Source organism: Anoplopoma fimbria, chromosome 3, assembly GCF_027596085.1.
Source record: "Anoplopoma fimbria isolate UVic2021 breed Golden Eagle Sablefish chromosome 3, Afim_UVic_2022, whole genome shotgun sequence".
In the NCBI taxonomy this organism is placed as follows: domain Eukaryota; kingdom Metazoa; phylum Chordata; class Actinopteri; order Perciformes; family Anoplopomatidae; genus Anoplopoma; species Anoplopoma fimbria.
Window position 1 is genome coordinate 8,732,412 of NC_072451.1, and position 24,159 is coordinate 8,756,570.

The 24,159-nt window shown below is 39.2% G+C and overlaps 1 protein-coding gene across 1 annotated transcript; it reads left to right on the forward strand.

Annotated features, from left to right (window-relative positions):
• The first annotated feature begins 2,017 nt into the window (after window positions 1-2,017).
• On the forward strand, window positions 2,018-17,705 carry LOC129088792 (dual specificity protein phosphatase CDC14AB-like). The gene is made up of 14 exons (XM_054596024.1): window positions 2,018-2,178; window positions 3,234-3,324; window positions 5,474-5,549; window positions 5,764-5,856; window positions 5,963-6,042; window positions 9,543-9,609; window positions 9,855-9,917; window positions 11,176-11,263; window positions 11,518-11,748; window positions 11,910-12,048; window positions 13,893-14,118; window positions 14,276-14,361; window positions 17,134-17,274; window positions 17,515-17,705. Exons 1-14 carry the CDS (start codon window positions 2,118-2,120, stop codon window positions 17,561-17,563), a joined length of 1,491 nt encoding a protein of 496 aa, XP_054451999.1. The 5' UTR covers window positions 2,018-2,117; the 3' UTR covers window positions 17,564-17,705.
• The last annotated feature ends 6,454 nt before the right edge of the window (window positions 17,706-24,159 follow it).

Below are 24,159 nucleotides of genomic sequence, written 5' to 3' on the forward strand. Positions count from 1 at the left end.
TGGGTACTATGAATGCCTGTACTCAATAGAAAGGTAAAAATGTCAACCTGTTGGTGGAGCTAGAGGAAAGTGCAGTGAGTATAACTGACCCTATATAGAATTTAAATCTAATAGTTAGTGAGAAATTTCCGTATGGACCAAAAGTGGTGTACCGACTGACCAACAAACAGAGCTAAAATAGCCAGTGTACGACCATTATGGCTCACCCATCGAGCCGTCTATTTCCACTGACTTAAGACTATTACATGTGTCCAATCAGTCAGAGCCTTGGCACTACAAGTAGACCTCAGGTAAGCTCACCTCTTATCTACCTTTAAGGATTCAAGGATCATTTGTTGTCATTATGCAACTCAGGAATGCACAACAAAATGTATTTGTAAAACATTTTCAACACAAGAAAGACATGACAAACCAAAAAAAACAACAACAGTAGAGCATTCCTGTAGTGCATTTTTTTTTTTATTTGGATCATGAGGAAAGCAAACAGCAGCAACAAAAAACAAATCTCTGGGCAGACAGAAGTCAGTATGAGAAAATGAAATAGGTAATGTACATTAGTCTGTTGTCGTTGCTTTGAAAGAGTTTTGATTGCAGAGTTTCATTTTGACACAAACGTGAGATGTTCATCTCCAAGTGTTTGTGTTTTTTTTTGGTTTCTGTGTACAGTTTTGACACAATGAGTCAAAGTCTGCCACACTTGTGGAAGCAATAAAACAATAGAATGACAAAAGAATAGAAAGAAGTTAGTTTCACTTTTGTACAGTACTTTATAGCAAGGGTGTCAATGTTTTTTTGTGTGTAGAGTTCCGATGAAGACAGCCCTAGTTTCAGAAACACCTACTGTATTATCACCATCTCAAACACTTCAGATTTTGTTGGCCCCATGTGAATCTCACAGCTCAGCAGGGCTTTCGGGGAGCTTAGACATTTGGCACCCAGGCTTTGGTTCCGCACCCTTGAATGACAGGAGCAAACTACATTCCTCAGGCCAGACAAGTCAATCTGCACTTTTTGCTATTATAAATGAATGGCGATCATGTGACCTGTGTGTAGGACTTATTATAATACTTCTTATAATAATCAAGCCTTTATTAGTCCCACAATGGGGAAATTATTTCTCTGCATTTAACCCATCCCGGAGGAGCAGTGGGCTGCAATGAAGCGCCCGGGGAGCAACTTGGGGTTAGGTGTCTTGCTCAAGGACACCTCGGCATGTTGCCGGTAGAGGGGTTTGAACCACCAACCTTGTGGTTACGGGACAAGCGCTCTACCTCCCCAGATTTATTATAGTAAATCTAAAGAAAATACAGGAGACGGATCGCATTCAAAGACTCATTTAGTACTAAATACCATAAAATACTAGTACTAAAGCCGCATTGGTAGGCATGGAACAAATGATTACAATATAGAAATAAAAAATATATATAAAAAAAAATACATAAAAGTACATCAGGGACTACAGCAATATACGGGCACTGTTTCATCTAATAATGAGTCAGCCATGGCTTTAGCCTACCGATGTGTGTGTGAGTGTGTTTGTTTATGTGTGCGTGTGTGTGTGTGTGTGTGTGTGTGTGTGTGTGTGTGTGTGTGTGTGTGTGTGTGTGTGTGTGTGTGTGTGTGTGTGTGTGTGTGTGTGTGTGTGTGCGTGGTGTGAAGCCAGTGACCGAGCATGTGCAGAGCAGCAGAGAGATTAGGACTCAATCTGACTCTGGGCGGTTTGGTGCGTGTCCTCAGATCTGCGACTGTTCGATGGAATATTCTGGGAAACGTTTTAATTAAGACACGGATCAATCATTTGAGTGGAACTATTCCGTTCAGACAGTAAATAGTCATCTGAGGGAGACGAGATGAATGGTGGGGGGGATTATTTGACTTCGGAGAGTTTTTGCGCGTGTGGATCTCGAACATGTGTTGTAGTTTTAACAGTTTGTCTGTAGAAGAGTAAACATCATCTGAGTTGGAGTCGGGGGTTATTAACTCCAAGTAGTGACATGCTCATCAAAGCTGAATGACAAACCTGGTAGGCTGAGGTGATTTTCCGGACACATCTCAAGTGTCCTTATAAGAGACAACCATATGAAAGTCATCTAAAACGGAATTTTTAACGGAATCACATGTTAGAGAGTAAAATGGCAGAAGATTATGAACAGTACAGTGCTTCAGAATTCATTAAAGGTAAGTTACATATCAATAATGGTATTTTATAATGAGCTCTAATCATATAATCAACTGTAAACCTTGTTGTTGACATATATCAGTAATATACCTACATCCATCCGGTGAGGTTAAGGTTACCAAATTAAGTCATCATGAACATTGAGACTTCCATTCCATTGATGATGTTTTATATTTAGATACCACATTTTTTTTTAAATTTTTTTATGAAAAACCTTAAATCGGCTTAGAATCATATTAAAAAAGACCTTGCTTATGGCTTTAAAACTTGCCTGAGAATCATCACATTTAAAGTGACCCAGTGGAATTGTCTGTACATCCATGGGTACATTGCAAACTGTCTGGCTTATAGATACATTTGCATTCAATGGTGTAGATTTGTGGAAATTGTTACAAATATATTCTGACTAACCGGGCTCAAGTTGAAGCCCTCAGCTAACTCTCTGATTCCATGGATGTGGTCTGTTGGCATTAATAAGAAGAACTTGCCAGGTTGTGACCTGGGGTCCCTAGCCCCATATGTGACCTTGGCAATCTGTACACTCCTGACTTGGTCACACAGGCTTCTCTGTAATGATAAAAAAAATTTGCCCAGTGCAAAAAGTATAAAACTTAAGTATTTTGACAAACTGTACCCAGCTCTTCAGAAACAGAACTACAAAACATGGCCCCACTTTTGTTTTCTTCCCTGTACGGGCTTAAAGCTGTGATCCATAGCAGAGATCCTTGCATCCAGTGGTCAATATGACACATAGAAGTAGTGGCAGTAACACACTTCCACCCCGATTTAATGAACAGGAAGTTTGGAAATGCCCCGTTTGATCTCTGTGTGCTATTAGAAGTTTCACTGTAAATCTTTTCTCTCTCTCTCTCTATGTGATACTGGGCTTACTGAACAGCATGGCTAGCTTGGGTCTATTCTGCGTCCCTGACATAAAACCCAAACTGTCTGTGTTACACCTGAACTCACAACACCTATCATAACCCGTTTTTATCTGTTTTCTTGTCCTCCTGTCTGTCTGTCTGTCTGTCTGTCTGTTTGTTGTACACTATAGACCGGCTGTACTTTTCCACTCTTGGTGTCAAACCAAAGAATACAGCCAACACACACTACTTCAGCATGGATGAGGAGCTCATATATGAGAGGTAAGCCTCTGTGATGAGCTGCTGGATCAAATTAGAATGACTCTGTCAATTCCAGAGATCATTCCACCTCAACCCCATGCATTGCAAGGCAGTGCATCAAACAGTAAAGGATGTATAATGACTCAAACTATTACTAATGCCTGACATTTCTGTGTGTAAGTTTTTGTAACGTTTGTGTTGCTTTGAAAACAACAACAAAAAGTTATACACATTTTTTTTGATTAAACGTATTATTTAATATTTAATAACTTATGGTTATACATTTTTTCTGTCACAACACACCCATACGCACATACACACACACCCTCGTTTAGGGCACATGTCACACATTACATTTGTTGTATTTAATCTTTTCTTAACCAGGTTTGTCCCATTGAGATCAAATATCTCCTTTACAACGGAGACCTGGCCAAGATACCGGCATTACAGAGTTTCAACATGTAACATTAAAGCACATAGGTTTCAGTAACATTAAAATGATTAGATATAGCATTTGCACACAGACGTCTTGGTCAAGATATCACCCATCATTTAAGACTCGTTTTGGCTCACTATGTTTTCAAGTTGAAGATCAGTCTGGAGATGGTTCCATGTAGTAGCTGCAGAAAATCTAAAAGCTTTCTATCTCAATTCAGTTCTGATTTTTGAACTGCGAACGGACTTTGTAATTTCCACAATTTAACATTAAAATTATATAAAAAGGTTAAAATTTGATCAAGAATAGCTTTGTAATTCCTTGTTCAGACCTCAGGATCTAGCCCTGATTTTCCACAGCTTTTGGAGCTCCCTGAAAAGGCCCCAGGTCAGCGGCAAATCACCATTAGCTCGCTGCTAATAATAAAACAACAGGTAACATATGTAAAAACATTATTAGCGTTATTTCCAAATATTCTTAATTGCTGACATCCAGGTTGCTCAGCAATACAGTCCCCTTACAACTCAAGACAACAGCATGACTGTTTCTACTTACTCTGAACGCCTCACATTACATTTACATTGTGGGGCAGGCTCCTCCTCTCAAAACACATACTAACCTATGTTATATACATATATATAGGGCTTATTTTCTAATTTATTTGGAGATGATAAATACATCCATTTGTAAGAATTGTTTTCTTTCTTAAGATATGTTCAATTTGCCATAGAGTGAAAATTCCCTTTTAAGTAGGAAGTATCCCTTTTTAAATTCTTAATTCAATATTGTACCTATAATTTTGTAATATGATATAATACCAGCAATGCAAACCCCTTTAAAAATACTATGATATCATATATTTTAGCCCACCACTAGTCTAATATTACGGATTCAGTATTATATAACGATATATTGCCCACCCTAGTCTGCATTAGTAGCAAAGGCCTTAGAGAGATTCATGCATGTTATCTAGGGCTTTGGTTATATCGTTTATGAATTTCATGGCAGCAGTCAAAATTCTATGTTTTTAGTATAGAGTTGGTGGCCAGGTATTCTTTTATTTGTTCATTGACCAGTGATTCAAGCAACTCAGCCCAGACAAAGTTCATAGATTGATCTTTAGTTGTTTACTGCAAGACAGCTCGCTCGGCTCCTTTTAAAGGGGGTATTACAAAGGCAACTTTCCAGTCCTTGAACTATCTGTCGATAAGGTCAAATAAAAAATGTGACATAGTGGTTCAGCTATAAATTCTGACGCCAATGTTATATCAAACACTCCAAATGAATTTATCTTTCCAAAATAATTCAAAGGAACTCAGTGCCCTGATTGCTTTTATTGTTGACCCTTTTCCTGGAGAGACATTAAAATGTAGAAAACAAAAAATGATTTGCTATTTCTTAAATTTCAGACAAAGTCTGTCTAGTCACTGGTACATTCTACATATTACTTGACTTCCTATGATTAAAATAGACCATTATATGACGCCTGAGCGCAGTAATAGCTTTAAAGTAAAATAGTTTCATTAGATGAAGTTTAATTTAGACACACATACCCATTAAACCACGTCTGATAAGTTTCCTTTACACAAATGAACATCGGGGAATTTGGGTCTATACTTAAAAAACTTTCATGGCTTTCGTACATGAAATTATAAATCTTTTTTACTTGATTTTGTTTGATTTGAGGGCAGATTTACGGTGGATGACACATTCATCTGTTTCTTTGTGTTGCAGTTTCTATGCAGACTTTGGGCCGCTCAACCTGGCCATGCTGTACAGATACTGCTGCAAAGTCAACATGAAGCTCAAGGTAACAGAGGCAGAGCTCTGCACTTTACATGGAGGGCAGAACTCATCACAGACCTGTAACAGCCGCAGACAAATAACCCCTTGCTTAAGTTGACATAAAGCTCTGTGATGTAAATTCATTGTCTATATTGTGTGGACATTGGGCAATATAAACTTGTGCATTTGTGTTGTTGTTACTGATTTTCATTTGATATTATGCTTTTTTGACACTTCAGTCCTTTACAATGTCAAGAAAGAAACTGGTCCACTATACCAGTTCTGACCAGAAGAAGAGAGCAAATGCTGCTCTTCTCATCGGTGCCTATGCTGTAAATATCTCTTTATTTGTTAATTTATCATTCTACTCATCCTCGAACTTTATCTGTCTGTCTTTATGTCCATTATAAATAAAGCAGTAAAACCTCTTCCCTATAGGTCATTTATTTGAAAAGAAGCCCAGAAGAAGCCTACAGGACCCTGATCTCAGGAAACAACACAGGCTACCTGCCGTTCAGGTAGGACTAGACACACACACAATTGTCATTCTGGTAGCCCCAGGTCAAGGATCATTTATTGTCATTATGCGACACAGGAATGCACAACGAAATGCATGTGTAGTCCGTTTGCAACACAAGAAAAACATGTCAAACAAAGCTAAAAACAGTAGTGCATTCCTCTAGTGCATTTTTTAATTTGCATAATAAGGAATGTAAACAGCAGCAACAAAAACAATTCTCTGGTCAGAGAATATAGCCGACATCTTCACATAAAAAATTCAACATGAGGAAAACATTGTCCATCTACTTTGACTGTGTGTGAGCACCAAGCATCACGATGTAAACACAGAGTCCACCTCCTCTGGTCCCACTGGAGTCCTGCTCTCTGTCCTGAAGTCCGCCCGTCAAGTCTAGCTTGACCCAGGATGAACGATGGAGCCAGGTCTATCAGACAGCCAGGAGCATGCTGGGTAGTGGAGTAGCCTCAGGTCCTAGCTGGGTTAGCTTAGCTGTCATCTTGGCCCTCCTCCCTCTCCTCCCTGGAGAAGGTTGGTCGCTCTGTGTTATACAGACATGATGCAGAGGATGGCAGCCTAGCTGTGGACCATCCTCCAGTGTGGGGGGGATCTGTCTCAGGAGATGGGTGTAATAGGCACATCACCCACTCCCGGCCATCCTCTATAGGCTTGTCTCCTGAGAGGGACTTAGGAAAGACTTAGCACGGCTCCACTGCAGGCAACAACCCCTGCCCTGTGCTGTTAGGTCTATATTCTCTTTTTTTGCAGTGTTTGGTGGATAGAGGGCTGTCTCATGCCACTGTTAAAGTGAATGAAGCAGCCATTTCTTCCTACCACAAGGGTTTTGACCACCCTCTCGAACGCCAGTAATCCGCTCCATCTCTTAGCGTTGGAAAGTACTCCAGTCCTTGGTAAAGGGTCTCTTGGAGCTACCTGAGCCCTCGTCTCTGAGGGTGTTATCATTCAAGACAGCTTTGCTGCTTGCACTGGTGGGCGTCTGTGGCTCATGGGTCCTTGGGCAAGACACTTAACCCCAAATTGCTCCTGAAGTAGTGCCATCGGTGTGTGAATGGGTGGGAATGGTTAGCTAGCCCTGATGGGCAGGTGTCACCTTCCATTGTAGCCCCTGCCATCGGTGTATGAATGGGTGAATGATGCCATGTAGTGTTAAAGCACCGTGAGTGGTTGGAAGACTAAAAAGGCACTATACAAGTACAGTCCATTACTATGTAACATTTATAACTGAACTCAGCTTAGAGAGTGTGTGAACTAACCGCATTGTTGGTGTAGCCCATTTGCTTGCTTCTTTGTGGTGACCGTAGCAGGGCTATCCTCAAACCAAAGAACTTAAGGAGTTCTTTCAGGTCAAGGGTTCTACAGCTACATACTTTTAGTCTTTCACGCCATGCCAGGTACCTGGAGGCAAAGTTACATCTGCTTCGCACAGTTTGTGTATTTGCATGTTATGTTGAAATCACAGCCCCCATCAGACACACTTAACAGCTGCTTGTGTGCTTCAGGGTGTGACTCTCAAAGCCCTGTCCGAAAAAACACCCGATGGAATGGCTGTGTGAGTGCATTTCCCAAGCCTATAGGCAGGAGACAGAGACCCTCCCACTCGGTTTGTGTACATATAAAACAAGATATAACAATTAAAGCAGTGAGCTTTAGAGGGGCTGGCAAGTGAATTTTATCAGAGCCAGGCTAGTTGTTTCCCCCTTTGTTCAGTCTCTATGCTGTCCAGCTGCTGGGGGTCTCTTCTTATTAAAAGGAGCAGAATGTAGGATTTTGTTGCATCTAGTGGTAAAAACTGTAGAAACATGGCAGTGCAACATGGACAACATGTAGATATGAAGGGTTATTCTAAGATAACAAAAACACAATGGTTCTTAGTTTCAGGGTATTATGCACTTATTAAAACATATTTATGAATACTATATTCCACACTGGACCTTTACACAGATATGAGAGCAGTATCATCTTTCTTCTTTCACTCTCAGCAAGAAAGCAAATGAGCACATTTCAAAAATGCAAACCTCATATTCAACTTCTGTTATCCCATAGAGTCTCATATACGTTACAGTTGAATACTGTATAAGCAGAATACACACAACTCACGTCACATTTAAAAATACATACCGTATTTTCCGCACTATAGGGCGCACTGGATTATAAGGCGCACTGTCAATGAATGGTCTATTTTCGATCTTTTTTCATATATAAGGCGCACCGGACTATAAGGCGCATTAAGCGAAACAAAACAGTCAGTCAGTCAAACTTCCTCCACTTCCGTACCATTGATTCATTAATGTTGAATTCTCTCGCAGCTGCTCTATTCCCATGTTCTACTGCGTGACTGATAGCCTTGAGTTTGAAGTCCGCGTCGTAAGCGTGTCTCTTGACAGGTGCCATTTTGGGGTCCTTATACACACACACTGTAATATTATGGTGAAGCACAGTATGTATTACTCCGCGACGCTCCTGACTATGGTAGCCGTAATGCTGCTGCGGTGCGGCTTTGTAGTTTACCAAAGTCGTACTAAAACATGACAGAGCGCCGTGTACCACACAAAACCGCTTCGAGGTCAGTAAACACAACCAGAATTAATCCATATATAAAGCGCTCCGGATTATAAGGCGCACTGTCGTGTTTTGAGAAAATTAAAGGTTTTTAAGTGCGCCTTATAGTGCGGAAAATACGGTACACATATATTTGTGTTGTGCAAACTATCATGTATATGTAGGGTTTTTGCAAATATTCTGCTGCTCAAACTCACTGACATGAAAATGATTTGATATTTTGGTCATTTGCAAAATACGAGTGGAAAATCCAGATGAAATTAAATGAAATTCTCATTCTAGTGCCTTAAACTTACATTCTTTATAATGGCCGTGAGGGAGCAACTCCTCTTGTTGCAAAAAGAAGTCCAATTGTATAGAAGTCTATGAGAAAGTTACTACTTCTAACTTGATTTAATACCTTAGTAAACATTGTCAACCCGAGTTTATGCTCTCCATCACTAGTTTCAAGTTTTCTTCAATACAGCGTAATTTGCATTTTTTTTTTATTTATTATAGTCCCATGTAGAGTAAAATTGACAACTAAGCAAGGTGTGCGTCAACTCTTTCAAAGTGTGTTTTCGGTTCATGAAAATGAATTATTAAAGTAAAATCTAGAGTGCCTAGTAATGTCTTATTCAGCGTTGGGTTGTACTAAGCCCTAACCTTTCGTGTAGTTTGTGGTTGCAAAGAGCCACTATGGTATTTACTTCCACTCCTTATTCACTGTCTATAATTGCAACTTTTTTTGTACTTTAAAATATTATAATAAACTGCTACGACTACATTTATCCACATTGCACTTAAATACAAATGCAAAGAGTATAAATAATATTTCTAACACAACAGCACGATGAACATGATCAATATCAGTTTTTACAAAAGCAACCACCACTAGTAAACTGACCTTGTTGTGTTCACATGTGCATGTGTGTCCTGCAGGGATGCAGCAGTGGGAGAGTGCTTCTTTAACCTAACTCTCCTTGATTGCTTCCAAGGAATACGGAAGGTAAACAACCACAACAACACTAAACCTCAGTGGTTTAAGTTAGTAAATTTAGAGAGCCCTCACTTTACTCCACATACACACAGACCCGTTATCAGATATTAGTCAAAGGTGTGTCAGCATAAGTTTATCCAGTCATCACCTGAGGAAATATTTCTAAACCTTTCTTGTTACATCATATTTGAGTGACCTAACTATTGATTTCTGTTCTCACTGAAGTTCAACTGACCCCTATGTCTCTCCTCCAGGCATTACAGCATGGTTTCTTTGACTTTGAAAGGTTTGATCTGGAGGAATATGAACATTATGAGGTGAGGGCACACAGATACTAACTATCATCAACTCACACAGACCAACTTAGATTAATATAAATGATAAATTATGGATACATTCATTCCATGTAACCATAAAAGACTCCATATTTATGTAAAAGACATGGAGCATTGAATGTGTTGAGACAGTGTGGATGCAGCCCAGGGCGGATATAACGTCTCCTGCTCAGTGATCTACATAGAGGTCAGAGAAAAGAACTTAGTTTGGTAGGATCTAGAAAGACAGACACAACCAACCTGCTTTGGGACTGGACAGACATCACTAAGACGTCACTAAGGCCACACAGAACATTATACAACGGTTTCTCAAGCTGATTAGTAATCTTCATGACAAGTAGACTGACCTTTATGTGTGAAATTGCTGGACTTATACTTTTCAATTTATATTCCATTCTATTCCATTCTATTCTATATCTTTCTATTACCTTCCTATTTCAATGTTTTATTCCTTTATCTGTTTTTTTTTCTATCTTTCTGCCACTTCTCATCTTTCTGCCACTCCACCTTGTAACTGTGGTGCCGTTTTTTGCGAAATCAAGGGGGGAAGAAGTATTCAAATAATTGACTTTTACTAAATAAAATAGCAGTATCACGCTATATAGAATACCCCATTTCCAAGTAATAATCCTGTCTTCAAAATGATATTCATTATTAAGGATGGCATCATTAGTATCAATCTTTTAAAGTAATATGTAAGTGGTACTATGAAGTTGTCGATGGACAAGGTGCAACTACTTCACATATATAAATATATATATAAATCTTAAAGGGAAACATAGTGGAGTTAAAAGTCATATTAGTTATATTTCCCTCTGAAATGTAGCATAAAGTAGCATGAACTGGAAATACTTAAGTAACATTCAAGTAGCATACATTTGTACTTAAGTAATGCACCTGGGTAAATGTACTTACTTACATTCATAAAAAATAAACTGTATACAAATAGTGATAATATAAAAATAAGTCGTCTTTACACTGAAAGCCCTGAGGAAGGATCTGAAGGGTAATCTGCTGGATTTACTATACTGAACCATGAAAAGCAAGAGAGTACTGTTTCTTCTAGCACAGACAAACTTCAAACATTTCTGGCAGCGCTGTATTTAAGAGTGAAGGACAGTTACCAGTGCATTATCCTCCTGAGCAAAGTCAAACATTTGTTTCATTACCTGTTATGTTACACATAGTTGAAGTACCTCAGTCAACCACTGCATCTCCTTCTTCTCTGTCTGTGTCTTAGCGAGTAGAAAACGGGGATATGAACTGGATCATTCCAGGAAAAGTTCTGGCATTCAGCAGTCCTCACCCTCAAAGTAAGATCGAGAGTGGTAAGTCAGACTGAAGTGACCGTTCATTTGTAAGGCCCCCAGAAAAATACAGTTGTATTTAATTGAATTAATTGTTTGAAATCTGCATTAGAATATCATTGGTCTATTTTGATCAGGGTTGCAAAGTCCACATTTCACCATTATTAAATTATTGGTTGTTATATTAGTCAGGTACAGAGTATTATAAATGTCTCATGATATTACTTAAAGGTGCTATTACATAGTTCTAAGAAATACTACTGTTTTTTTTCCAGGCTATCCTCTCCACGCCCCGGAGGCGTATTTTGATTACTTTCGGCAAAATGACGTCACAGCTGTGGTCCGTTTAAACAGGAAGTTGTATGACAGTAGGCGGTTTGAGCATGCAGGATTTGACCACCATGACCTCTTCTTCCTCGATGGGACCACGCCCTCTGACCTGATTGTCAGGCGCTTCCTGCACATATGTGAAAGTACTGAAGGAGCTGTGGCTGTGCACTGTAAAGGTAAGAGAAAATGTCTGGTTTTTTTCACAGCAGAAGACATTTCATCCAGCATTAAAGCAGAAAATAATACTATTTATGTAGACAAGTGTGTTGTAAGTCAAGGTGTTAAACATTTTCTTCATTTGTTCCAAACTCCTTTTAAATATTTCATCCAATCACAGCTGGCCTGGGCCGTACAGGCACTCTGATTGGCTGCTACCTGATGAAGCACTTCCGATTCACTGCAGCTGAGGCCATTGCATGGATCAGAATTTGCCGGCCTGGTTCCATCATCGGCCCCCAGCAAAACTTCTTAGAGGAGTGAGTTCAGTCTCAGTTGTGGTTCCACGATATAAACGACCATTGCTTGTTTTCCCTTTGGTGAGATGGCTGTGAGGATAAACTTTGAAAATTCTGGACTAGTCATTTTGAATAGTTCAGTGCATTGACAGCAGCTGGATTGATTGTCCTGGAATTTCGTAATTTCATACTTTTTTACAGATCTTAATTTTTACTCTATGATAGTATACATTAAAAATTAAGTCCTGTCAGCCTCTGCTACAGTCTGAGGTTGAAAGAGGAATTTTTATACTGTATGATATGTGTTTTCAATTACCCAAATCAATAATAAATGTATCTAAATATGAAGTATTGATTCCAAATGTAATATAATGTCTGCTAAAATGGGGGATTGTTATGCTAAGGTTAATCTTCTTAGGTTTGCAACATTAATCAATGGTGCGACCATAGTTCTGCTCCCAAATTAAACCATCATTCCTTCAGCTGTTGTAGGTGGAGCCAGAGGGGACAACAATCTTGAGTTACTTTATCATATAGGATATGCCCTCTAACAGCTTCCGCTTATGTGTTAAGTGAAAAGCTAATGTTCCCCCACTGTGACACCAAGGTCCACAAGCAGACAACATAAACCAGTTCACAAACAGTTAGTGCCATGCATAATTAGGCAAGGAGGTTAACATCATGTCAGCCCTGTGTGAAAATAAAAAAGTACTGTTGCTGCAAAAGAGTGGGCGTCGATTATGTACCATAATGAAGCCCATGCAGCCCACTAATCTGTGATGATCAGATTAGAGGTGCACCGCTGGACACGCGCCTAAAGTGCCAGATTGGGCAGTGCTTCATCTGCTGTCTAGCACATTTAGCAATGAATGAGTCAGGGAGGGCTCAGATACATCTCACAGATAGAAAGGGATGAAAAGGCATTGAGAAACCCAGAATGCCGCTGCATAGATGTCTGCCAATGTCATCCCTCTCATGAGGTCCATGGATGAGGATGAAGCTCTTGTGGGGTGCATCTAGACGCCCTGTGGAGGCTCCATTTTCTTTGCACTGTAGGCTTGTGTGATGGTGTCACACAACCAAGTAGACAAACCCTGTTTTGACAGAGCCATGCCTTGCAGTGTCCTCTGTAATGAATGAATAGCTGCTGTGTCTGCGTCTGTTAAACACTTCTTCTGCCTCATTCTGATGAGGCAATCTCTGCCCAAAGCCTTCTTGGCAGGACAAATGGCTGCAGCATATCATTTAACTGTAAATGGCGCTAAATCTACATTTACCATAGTTTGAAGGTAAGGTAAGTTAAGATGAAAGGCACTGGACATGATGGGGGATCTGGGCCTCTGTCCACACACTAGCACTGAAAAAAGGACTATCTACCCGTGTAACACTCTGTAGAAGAAGGGGCACTGCCAAGGAGCTGCTTATTCCCACCCTCATCGTAAGATAGACAAGCCCTGTTTTGGCAGAGCCACGTGAAGACACACACCCAAACAACAATGGTGCTGAGGTTGACCAACTGAGCAGTTTAAGTTCCTGGGAACTTGAGAGAGTACATGGCATGGTCATTATACATCTCCATCCTAGTGAAAAAAAGTTTTAAAAGCTTTTATTTCTTAAACCTCAGAAGTAAAATTCTCCCAAGGCGTCAGTCTTTCTCTATGGTATTTTCACTTGGTACCTAGGTGAACTTGTCACAGAAGAAAAAACAGATTAGTAGGTATTCAGAATTATATTTTGACAGCTGCAGGATGATTGATAGCTTGTCAGCACAGCTCCATTACTAAAAACACTTTTAATCAGAAATAATATTAACAAAAACTTGACTGTCCAATGAACAGTGGTGTCTGTTCCTTGTGTGTTCGTAGGAAACAGCACAGTTTGTGGGTCCAGGGTGACGTCCATCGCTCCAAACAGAAGCTCATTCAGCAGAGACTGAGTCGACGGCAGCAGCTACAGCAACATCGTCAACAGCAGCAGCATCACAGCCCAGGCTCTGAGGGAGGGAAACAGGAAGCTATGTCCCACCTACTCTCCAGCATGGACGACTTATCGATCAACACCACCCTTTACAAATCACACAGCTTGGATGAGGTGAGTATCAACATTTCTGGCACCTTGAAATTGAGGATTGTTGTAATTAAATCAATAAACAATGTGGTTTATTTACTACGTGATAATGTGAAAAACGTTCTTTTTCATAGTGATAAACCTCTCTAACTCATTCCGCCTCTATACTGTATGTGTGTAGAGTGTAGAGGGCGATCTCACTCAGGGAGACAAACTGAGAGCAATGAAGGGGAAACGACCACCTAGATCAACCTCCTCCTCTTCAAGGTACAGCTTGGTTATAATTTGTTTTTTCAACATTACAGTTATAGTTTGGGTAAGATATGCAGTTGTTATGGTTAATGTAAATTTGCCATTTTGAGAAAGATCTTGTGTCGAAGTTTTGATCTTGTGTCGAAGTTAAATGTGCTAATAAAAAAATACAATATGGATAAGCTCAATAAGAGACACTGTTATCTTAGCCTAGCACACAGATTGGAAACAGGGATACCTGTCATATCTTGTTTGTTTGTATGGATTAAACAAACAAGATATAAGGCCCTAATTAGTGAGCTTCAGGGGTGCTAATGGCCGCTTCATATATAACTGTTTTAAAACACATAACTTTCGCTACGTTTACGCCTAGTACCAACACTACTCCAGCTTTTTTTTAAATCGAAATGTTTGCAAATGCCCCTGATGCCCCTATTGTTTGAAAACAACTGGGGGTTGCGTTTTATCCTAGATGGGAAGAATCAGAGACCTTTAAAAAGAATGACTGCTAATGACCTTATTGACCATGCCAGCATTTCTCGAAATGTTCTCAGTCATGGCACCCTTAAAGATATGCAAAATCTCATGTCCCCTCAGAATAAAACTCTCTCTCTCTCTCTCTCTCTCTCTCTCTCTCTCTCTCTCTCTATATATATATATATATATATATATATATATATATATATATATATATGGAGAGAAGAAGACACACAAATGCATAAAACCACAGAGCTGTAATGGCGCTGCTTGAAACAATTGGGTAGTTCTCCAATAATATCCAAATCATGTCCAAAGCTGTGTCTTTAAATTTCATTTTTAATGTGTGATCTCCGGGAGCAGTCTTTTGTTCTTTCTAGTGCACATGAACACCAAGTAAAACTCAAAACTCAAATAATAATAATAATAATAACTTAAAAACAAGGTTTACAAAGTGCTTTGACAGACCAGCCAGCAAGACAGTGCATAAGAAACAAAATGAAATAACAAGTGATAATAAAATAAATAAATAAAATAAATAAAATAAATAAAATAAATAAAATAAATAAAATAAATAAAATAAATAAAATAAATAAAATAAATAAAATCAAGTGATAATGGTAAAATATAGTAAACAAATATAAGATAAAATACCAAGACCAAATGAAAATGAACCAATAAAACGACGACATCACATAAAAGCCAATCTATAAAAATGTGTTTTAAGAAGTGATTTAAAAGAGATTACTGATTCTGCAAGCCTTATCTCCTCCGGTAGGTCATTCCAAAGCAGAGGCGCCCTTATGGCAAAAGCACGGTCGCCTTTGGTTTTCAGTTTCGACTTTGGAACAACCAGAAGGGCCCCACCTGAGGATCTAAGGCTGCGAGCTGGCTCATACGGGGTCAACATTTCTCCTATGTATGTCGGGGCCAGACCCAGACGTGCTTTAAAAGTGATCAAAAGACTCCATTGGAAAATAACGGCTCTCTGTAGTTATCTCAGGCCTCAGTCAAAAAGTGTATTGAAAGAACATTTAGATTAGATTCATAATATTTTTTGGTCCAGCGAAATACATGCTTTAATCCATATTTGTTGGCATTCAGCTATTAAAAAATCTAAATTTTCACTGCAGTTTAAAAAATATGTATTAACGCGGTTGTCTAGCAGCTATCTAACAGCACCATAAATTGTTCTGGTCCGTCTTTTGATGTATACAATCAGAGATTCTGTCCTTTCAGCAGAAGAAGAGGTATTCCGATCCTTTTCTGCAGTAAAAGCACTAATGCCACAATGTGAAATTACTCTACTAAAAGTAAAAGTCCTTCATTCTAAATTTTACAAAAGTAGAAGTATGCAATCAGCTAAATTTTGTTAAAGTAGTTCAGTAAAAGTATTGATTGAGCAGTAAAATGTTCCCTGTCAGTGTTTTATACTGGACCACTCAACCCACCTCCGAATGAGCCAGGGCCGAGCAGATCGCTACAGGGGCTTTCTGTTCCGATTTGTCCCACCAAAAGAAAAATATCTGGCTTGGTGCTTCACAACAAACTGGGATGGATCCAGATGGAAGTGGGAGTGGGAGGTTTTCATCAACATACAGTGCCAATAGTTTATTTGTAAACAGATAAACTTAGCAGCCTTGTTACTAACTTTGAAACAATAAAACTTGTTATTTGCCACTATAATATCATTATGCATTTAGACTGAGTTTGTGTGTGGGGAAAAAGATAAAAAGAAAAAAAGATCCTAAATATCAAACAAGACCTTTTATATAGGAAATACAGTAATACTCTCATGTATTTTCTGTAACTTAACAACCAACTGCAGAGTAGACAATATGCTCTCTGTTTAAACCGGCATGCGCATGCCCAGTGTTGTCTGAGAGTGCATAGGGTTACTTACGAATTTACAAAATTAGGGCCAGAATTTCTCTCTTGTTCTAATTGTAACAAAAGTGTTGCATTTTGAAGCAATAATTTTTTCATATTCTTCATAAACAGAAGTAGGCGGCACAAGATTGATTCCTTTTGTGCGGTAGTAGAGTTAAATTACGTAACGTAAGTTATATCTTATTTTGTAGGAAAGCTCTTTCTCTAGCTTTACTGTGGCTTTTTCCCAATAAGTCCCCATAATGTTTACTACAATATTTACTAATCATGCATGTATTGTTTAATTCCTGTTTGTTTATATTTTCGATCAAATTTCCACACTATGCTGTCATGAGTGTTAGTTATATTTGATGGTTTGGAAATGATCAAAAACATACATATGTTCTAATCAGTTGTCTGTCCTTCGTGTTTCTTATTCAGGTTAAACCTGTCCAAGGCCTCTCACTGCTCCATTCTTCCCCCCCCGAAGGCCCCTAAAGGCCCCATCTCCTTCCCCTCCTATTCCTCCTCTTCTAAGAAGCTGGTACGAAGCTCGTCCTCCCTCGCCACGCAGATCAAGAGGTGAGTGTCCATGTTCATGTACCATTTAAATTGCATGTTGAGTGCAGTGGATGAAAACTATACAGCACTAAAAAGCAAAATAAGCCGAAACAGGTAACCGACTGTGACAACACTATTGTGCAGACATTTGTATTACTTTCCAAGTCAGCCTCAAGATAAATATACATAGGAGAGATAGCATGAATCAATGAAATAAAAGAATTATAAAGCAAATTCTTCTCTTTCTTACCCTCTCCCCAGTCCTTTCAGCCTCAGTCTGTTCAGCACCAGGCCTGCTGCCATTCACTGACGTCACAGTTCGAGTCAAATGATGATGAAGACGTAAAGCGGACTACCACCATGCTGTGGTTGTCTAGGCCTCAAACGTTTTATCAAGCTTGACAAATGTTTTAGTTATTTTTCTAAAAAAGTAACTACAGGGATAATCAAGAGTTTTGTAGTGTAACTCAAAGTAAATAAACTCAATTCAATTCAATACAATTTATTTTGTATAGCCCAAAATCACACATTACAAATTTGCCTCAGAGGGCTTTACATTTTGTACACATGCGACATCCTCTGTCCGGGAACTCTCACATCGGCACAGGAAAAACCTTTAACAGGGAGAAAAAAGGAAGAAACCTATGAAAGGAGGAATCCTTCTCCCAGGATGGACAGAATGCAATAGATGTCACGATATAACTCTTATTTCTTTACACTGGCAGCATGAAGGATGACCACCGCTTCACCCGGCTATATTTCAACTAAGGTGCTGGAAATATCAAAAAATACAAGCTGATAAAGAAGACTACACACTTACATCTATGCAGTGTAAATTTTGTTTGCAAGTTTTGGTCTAGAGGATCTTCCGGGACAAAAGCCTAATGATTCTAAACTGCAACGGCACTTTATTATTGGAACCTTAATATACTATATGTTTTTGACAAAAATATCTTAACTTTATTAGTAAATATTAATGGATCAGCAAGGAACACTGAGTATGAACAGTTATATACATGTTCTGTAGGTCAATAGAAATCAAATGTATCAGACAAAACAATACAAAGAAATGTTGGATCAAAGGGCCTCAAATGATAATAAACATAACAATTATAAAATATTTCTCTCCACTTAGTTACATACTTCCTAGGTACATGGGAATGATTTCCCTGCAATAATTTGACTTTCCCATCGAGCTGGCATCCCTTTTCCTCGGATGAAGGTGTAAGCTTGAGGTGGTAAGACTCAAAGTGCCATGTCAAATATCGGTAACCAGCAGGGACATTCTTTTGTGGGTTGTGGCATTCAATACAATTACTGGTAGCTTTGCACAAGTGGTCTGCAGGGTAGAGAGCAGGTTGCTTGTTGGTTACTTCTCCAGATTTATCAAGCCGTCTCTCTGCTGGTTTTTCTCTCCGGCTCAATTCTCATGGAGTTTGTACTCGCTAAGATGCACAGAGTTCTCGAGCCTTTATCTCCCTTCATTACCTGTCCCGTCGGGCGCTGGAAGGTTTTGAACCTGTGTCTTGTGTTCACCATGATCCATGGCTATGGATTAAAATTTGATTGCAGACCTCCTGTAACAGGGTTGGCGTGACTTTGACATATCACTGGCTCCCAAGACCTTCAACCAGAAGGTCAAGTTTCTCAATTATCTAGTAGCCTTTAAACATAACAGCAATACAGCAGGCGAGTCAGCTGCAGTATTGGGTCAACTAGGGAGTTGACCTTTGTCTCATGGGCTTTATGGCAGCCACAGTACAGGCAGTGCCCTCCCTTCCTGTACATTTGACCTGTCCAAAGGTTCCTGCTGAGATTGGACCTTTGTCCAAAGTGGTCCCACCAGATCAAGATATTCACTTTAGAGTCCGCCAATGTTGTAAAGGGGAGTGCTCTCGGACCGGTGGTTTTTGCCAGCTGGTCAACAGAGACACATCCCTGGTTAACTGGGTCGCAGTCCACAATGGCTATGGGGTCACCGGACGTGGCCAGTTCGCAAAGGTATCTGTTTATGAGTTGTTCACCCTACACTCTGACAGTTGCTGCCAAAACTGAGAGCTAGGCTTCCCATCATATGCAAACCAGCATACTGTGGCTGTTTGCTCGCCCTCCTCTGCTGACTCAGAGCTGTACATGTGCCGGAGCCATTGTAAACGGCAGCAGATATCATGTCAAGAGGTCCAAACCAAGGGGAGGGGAGACTCCATCGCCAGGTGGTAGAGGACACCTGCAGCCCCTTCATTCCTGAGAGTAGGCACATTGTGACACATTGCCTTCTCAAAGGGTTCAGGTAGAAGGGTGTGAGGCTGGTTCCTATTTCACCCCATTTGACGTGGTTTTCAGCAATTTCACCTCTCCACGCCTTTGGAGCCCCTGCTTTGGAGGGGCCTGCTGACTCATACAAGCGGGACCCTGTTTTGCAGACCTAGATGGAAGCTGCATAACCCTGCGAGGGATGGCAGCAGCCATCAAGCCGTTTGTGTAACAAGAATGAGCCTTGATTTCTTCTACCCAGAGGCTGAGTGGCCCCATGAGAGAAAGGTCTGTTCCCAGAAGGTCTAAAGAGTCAAGGTTTTTAATGTTTGCAGCCAAAAAAGTTATTAAGGAAAGTCATTCATAAGGGAATGATATAAGAGGTATATTGTTTGGTTTGTGCTTATAGCTATGTTAAAACATTTTTCTCCTATCTGCACCAGCAAATTTATGCATTGAGAATATTTGTATCTAATGTACAATACAAATGCTGCTCTGTTTGTTTTAAACTCTTCTGTTACAATTATGTTCATGGATTATGTGTGACCGTATCAACTAGTTTTGTTTTAGAAATGTATTATCTAATCACCGGCTTATTCAAAATAAAGAAAAAATGTAATATGAAATATTATGTCTTTGTAATTGCTGCAGAGATTATTTTTAAAATAAAGGTTGTGATGATTATGAATATATTACCCTTTATTATGTATGCAGATTTGTAGAATTGGGGAATGTGGGCCTTTGTTATATTTGACAACCCTAAGGAGCTACATGATGAAGTATTGTTTAAGGTTAAATGGCCTTTAATGCAGGACACAGTTGGTGCTGTGCACTTCGACTTTGGGACTAGTGTCTCAGGCTTTGCTTGAAGCAGTTATTGTGGTGCAAAAAAAGTCTGTGCCAATAAATCAAATTAACTACTTTTTGAATTTGAAAGGTTTCCACTCAAGCTATCAAATAGTAAGTAGGAAAAAGAAACACAATAGAATTTTGAGGGATTAAACTCTAAGTTTTGTCTTCCTTCCTGGTAACTGGTGACATTCCTCTGGTTAGCTGGTTTAGCTCACCTAGTTTTACTTCAGTTAATCTATTTCAGCCATTCTCAATTCATATAACAAAAAATACAAGAGATAAATAATCCCCATAAGTCCCCATGCTTCAGTTACTCCTTTTAGTTTAAATATATATTTTGAATCTACCTAAAGTGGCCCATTATGCTTTTCCAATTTTTCCCTTTTCTTTAGTGTGTTATATACATTTGTATACATGTAAAAGGTCCGTAGAGTGTAAAACCTGAAGTCCACGCCTAAAAGGAGTTACCCCCCTCAGAATCACTGCTCCTGAGCTGCCTGAAACAGCTCCATTGAATTCTCTCCTTCACTTCCGTAACTTTATGAGGTCACAATGTTACGGAAGTGACGTAAAACTCCTTCTGGCTAGTTTGGCCCTCAAACAACAAAAAAGAGAGACAGAGCTGAAGCTCCGGAGGAAGAGTTTTTTGAGATGTGAAACGTTGACAAATCACAACAGAGCGGGCTAGCTGACCAATCAGGGCAGACTTTGCTTTCTGGAAGGAGGAGCAAGCGCTACAACAGAACATTTCAGAGAGAGGCTGAGAAGAGGTGCTGCAGGACAGCCAGGATGAGAGAAACAAGGACGATTGTGAGCATAAATGCATGTAAACATGTCGTAACTGTAACTTGAGATAAAAATATGCACCTGGAAATAGCATAATAGGGCCTGTTTAAGTTACGTAGCTCCTTTCTCTGAGTCAAATTTCCACACTATGCTGTCATGAGTGTTAGTTATATTTGATGGTTTGGAAATGATCGAAAGCTGGCACTGAAAACGAGAGCAGAACAGAAGGAGCAGATTAGGCAGTTATTTATGGATAAGCGGAAGAGGCACGGGTTAGGAGTGGGCCTGCTCCCGAAATTAAGAAACTTCAATTAATTATTGTAACATATTTTGAAATTAATTAATTAATAACTATTAAATATCACTCCCATTGTTGCTTGTTTCTCTCTTCCTTTAACAAAAAAGATCTGCTTCCCAAGAACCAGAGTACGGGACATTACCAGTGCTGTTACAAAATGCATGCAGGATCACCCCTCCATCTCCACAGTCTTTGCACGTGTAGGATTCAACGACATTAATTCACAACAGTCTGAGGAAGATGACTTCCTTTGCCTCATGTATGTGATGCAAGCTGCAGGTAAACCATACATCGTCTCGGAACCTCTCCCCCCTCCTTGCTTTTGTGATGTTAAGTTCAGCCACTTACTCCAGATTCATATCTGGCTGAAAGTCTACTGCACCAAGACAACAAGAACATTGTCAATGTGGGCAATGTAACTTTTTATATAATAGTAATATTTAAATTAGCTTTTTGAAGTGACTGCTTTCACCCAAATTATAGGTGGTTTTCTCTGCTTTCTATGGACATGTATCTTGCTTTACAAGAACGTAAAATCTGATAACGCTCTATTTGAATAGTGGCAACTTTATTAGTTCAGTGGTATATGGTATATGGACTGCATTTACAGTATATTACTTTTCTAGTCTTAGCAACCATTCAAAGCACTCTACAACACAAGCCATTATACACACATGCTCACACACACAATCAAACAACATAGGCTGCCATGCAAGATGCCACCTGCACATCAGGACTAACTAACCATTAATATCCATTCATACACCGTACGAACAGCGTACGGGAGCAATTTGGGGTTAAGTGCCTTGGACATGTTGACATTGACTAGAGGATGGAACTGATCCTGTTTTCTTATTGGTGAAACAATGTGACAAAAAAAATACATATTGTGACATAAACATGAAAGACAGAGGTAAAGACAGACGTACAGACAATAACATAAAGCAGTGACGAGGACGTAGTTAATGAAATGATAAGAGTCTGGGTTTAGTTTAGATTACAATAAGATTGGGTTACATAGGGTGTGTGTGTGCATGTCTGTATAAGAGGCAGCAGTATAATAATAATAATAATAAATAATAATAATAATAATAACTTTATTTATATAGCACCTTTTAAAAACAAGGTTTACAAAGTGCTTCGGCAGACAAGGCAGCAAAACAGTGCAATTGAAGAAACAGTAAGAACAATCGTTAGGATAAAACTAAACTAAGAAACAAAATGAAATAACAAGTGACAATCAAATAAACGAACAAAATAAATAAAATAGGTAAACATAAAATAGTAAATGAATATAAGATAAAATACTAAAACCAATTAAAAGGAAACATTGAAGCCATTCTGTAAAAATGTGTCTTAAGAAGTGATTTAAAAGAGATTACTGATTCTGCAAGCCTTATCTCCTCCGGCAGGTCGTTCCAAAGCCGAGGGGCCCTTATGGCGAAAGCACGGTCGCCTTTCGTTTTCAGTTTCGACTTCGGAACAGCCAGAAGGGCCCCACCCCTCATACGGGGTCAACATTTCTCCTATGTATGTCGGGGCCAGACCCAGACGTGCTTTAAAAGTGATCAGTAAAATCTTAAAATTAATTCTAAAACGAACAGGGAGCCAGTGAAGAGAAGCCAGGATTGGGGTGATGTGATGTCGTCTGTTACAACCAGTAAGAAGCCAAACGGCTGCCGAGTTCTGAACCAGTTGGTGGCGAGAGAGTGACTTGTGGTTAATGCCAGAGAGGAGGAAGTTACAGTAGTCCAGTCTTGAAAAGACAAATGCATGAATGATTTATTCCAGGTCTGGGGGAGTGAGGATAGGTTTTATTTTGGAGATGGTTCTAATTTGAAGGAAACAGGACTGGACTATCTTTGTGATGTGGGGTCTGAAAGTGATCTAATATATATATATATATATATATATATATATATATACATATATATATATAATCAAATAGAACTCCTAAGTTCCTTGCAGTGGATTTTATATTTAAAGACAGAGGACCAAGTGCATTTACAAAAGGAGTGATGGGGTTTGGGGGACTAAATAAAATGATATCAGATTTTTAATTATTGAGTTGAAGAAAGTTTTGAGCCATCCAACAGTTGATATCCTTAAGACAGTCTAAAATAGCAGCTAGGCTTCTTGGGTCGTCGGGTTTCAGTGGAAGGTATATCTTTGTGTCATCTGCGTAGCAATGAAAAAGAGACATTATGACGTTGGATGATTTGACCTCGTGACCACGTGAGTATACATCTCAGTAGTCTCTGAGATGTGTGGCAGAAAGACAAAAGATGTAGTGGAATTGTTGCAGTTGTAATAAATAAATATGTGCTTCAACAGCAAGATCCTAATAATAATTAAAAAAACAATAAAGTGACCGTTATCATAAAATGTTCATTTTATAATAGTTATAATAATAATATTAGCAATAATTAGAATAAACATTATAAGTGAGGCAAGCGAGAGGCCCATTATTTGCTACTTATTTCTCACAGAATAAACTTCAAAATTCCATTGATTCTTCATGAATCACTGAAGAGATGGAAAGCCGTGAGAAGTCCGCTAGGGAGAAGTATGATGCCAAATTAACATTTATTATGCTGCAGCAGGAAACACGTGTATGTTTAGGAAGCAGAGGCTACCATTCAGACAAGTTCTGAACCCAACATTTCTATAAACTCAGCTGCAGTAGTCACTTTTGCAGAAATAAAGATGTTTTGTTC

Bases quoted from the DNA above. Each gene is read 5' to 3' on its own strand.
- LOC129088792 (XM_054596024.1), top strand. From the start codon at position 2,118: ATGTTAGAGAGTAAAATGGCAGAAGATTATGAACAGTACAGTGCTTCA. The intron at 5,550-5,763 runs GTAACAGAGGCA...TTGACACTTCAG, and splicing joins AAGTCAACATGAAGCTCAAG to TCCTTTACAATGTCAAGAAA. The intron at 9,918-11,175 runs GTGAGGGCACAC...TCTGTGTCTTAG, and splicing joins AGGAATATGAACATTATGAG to CGAGTAGAAAACGGGGATAT.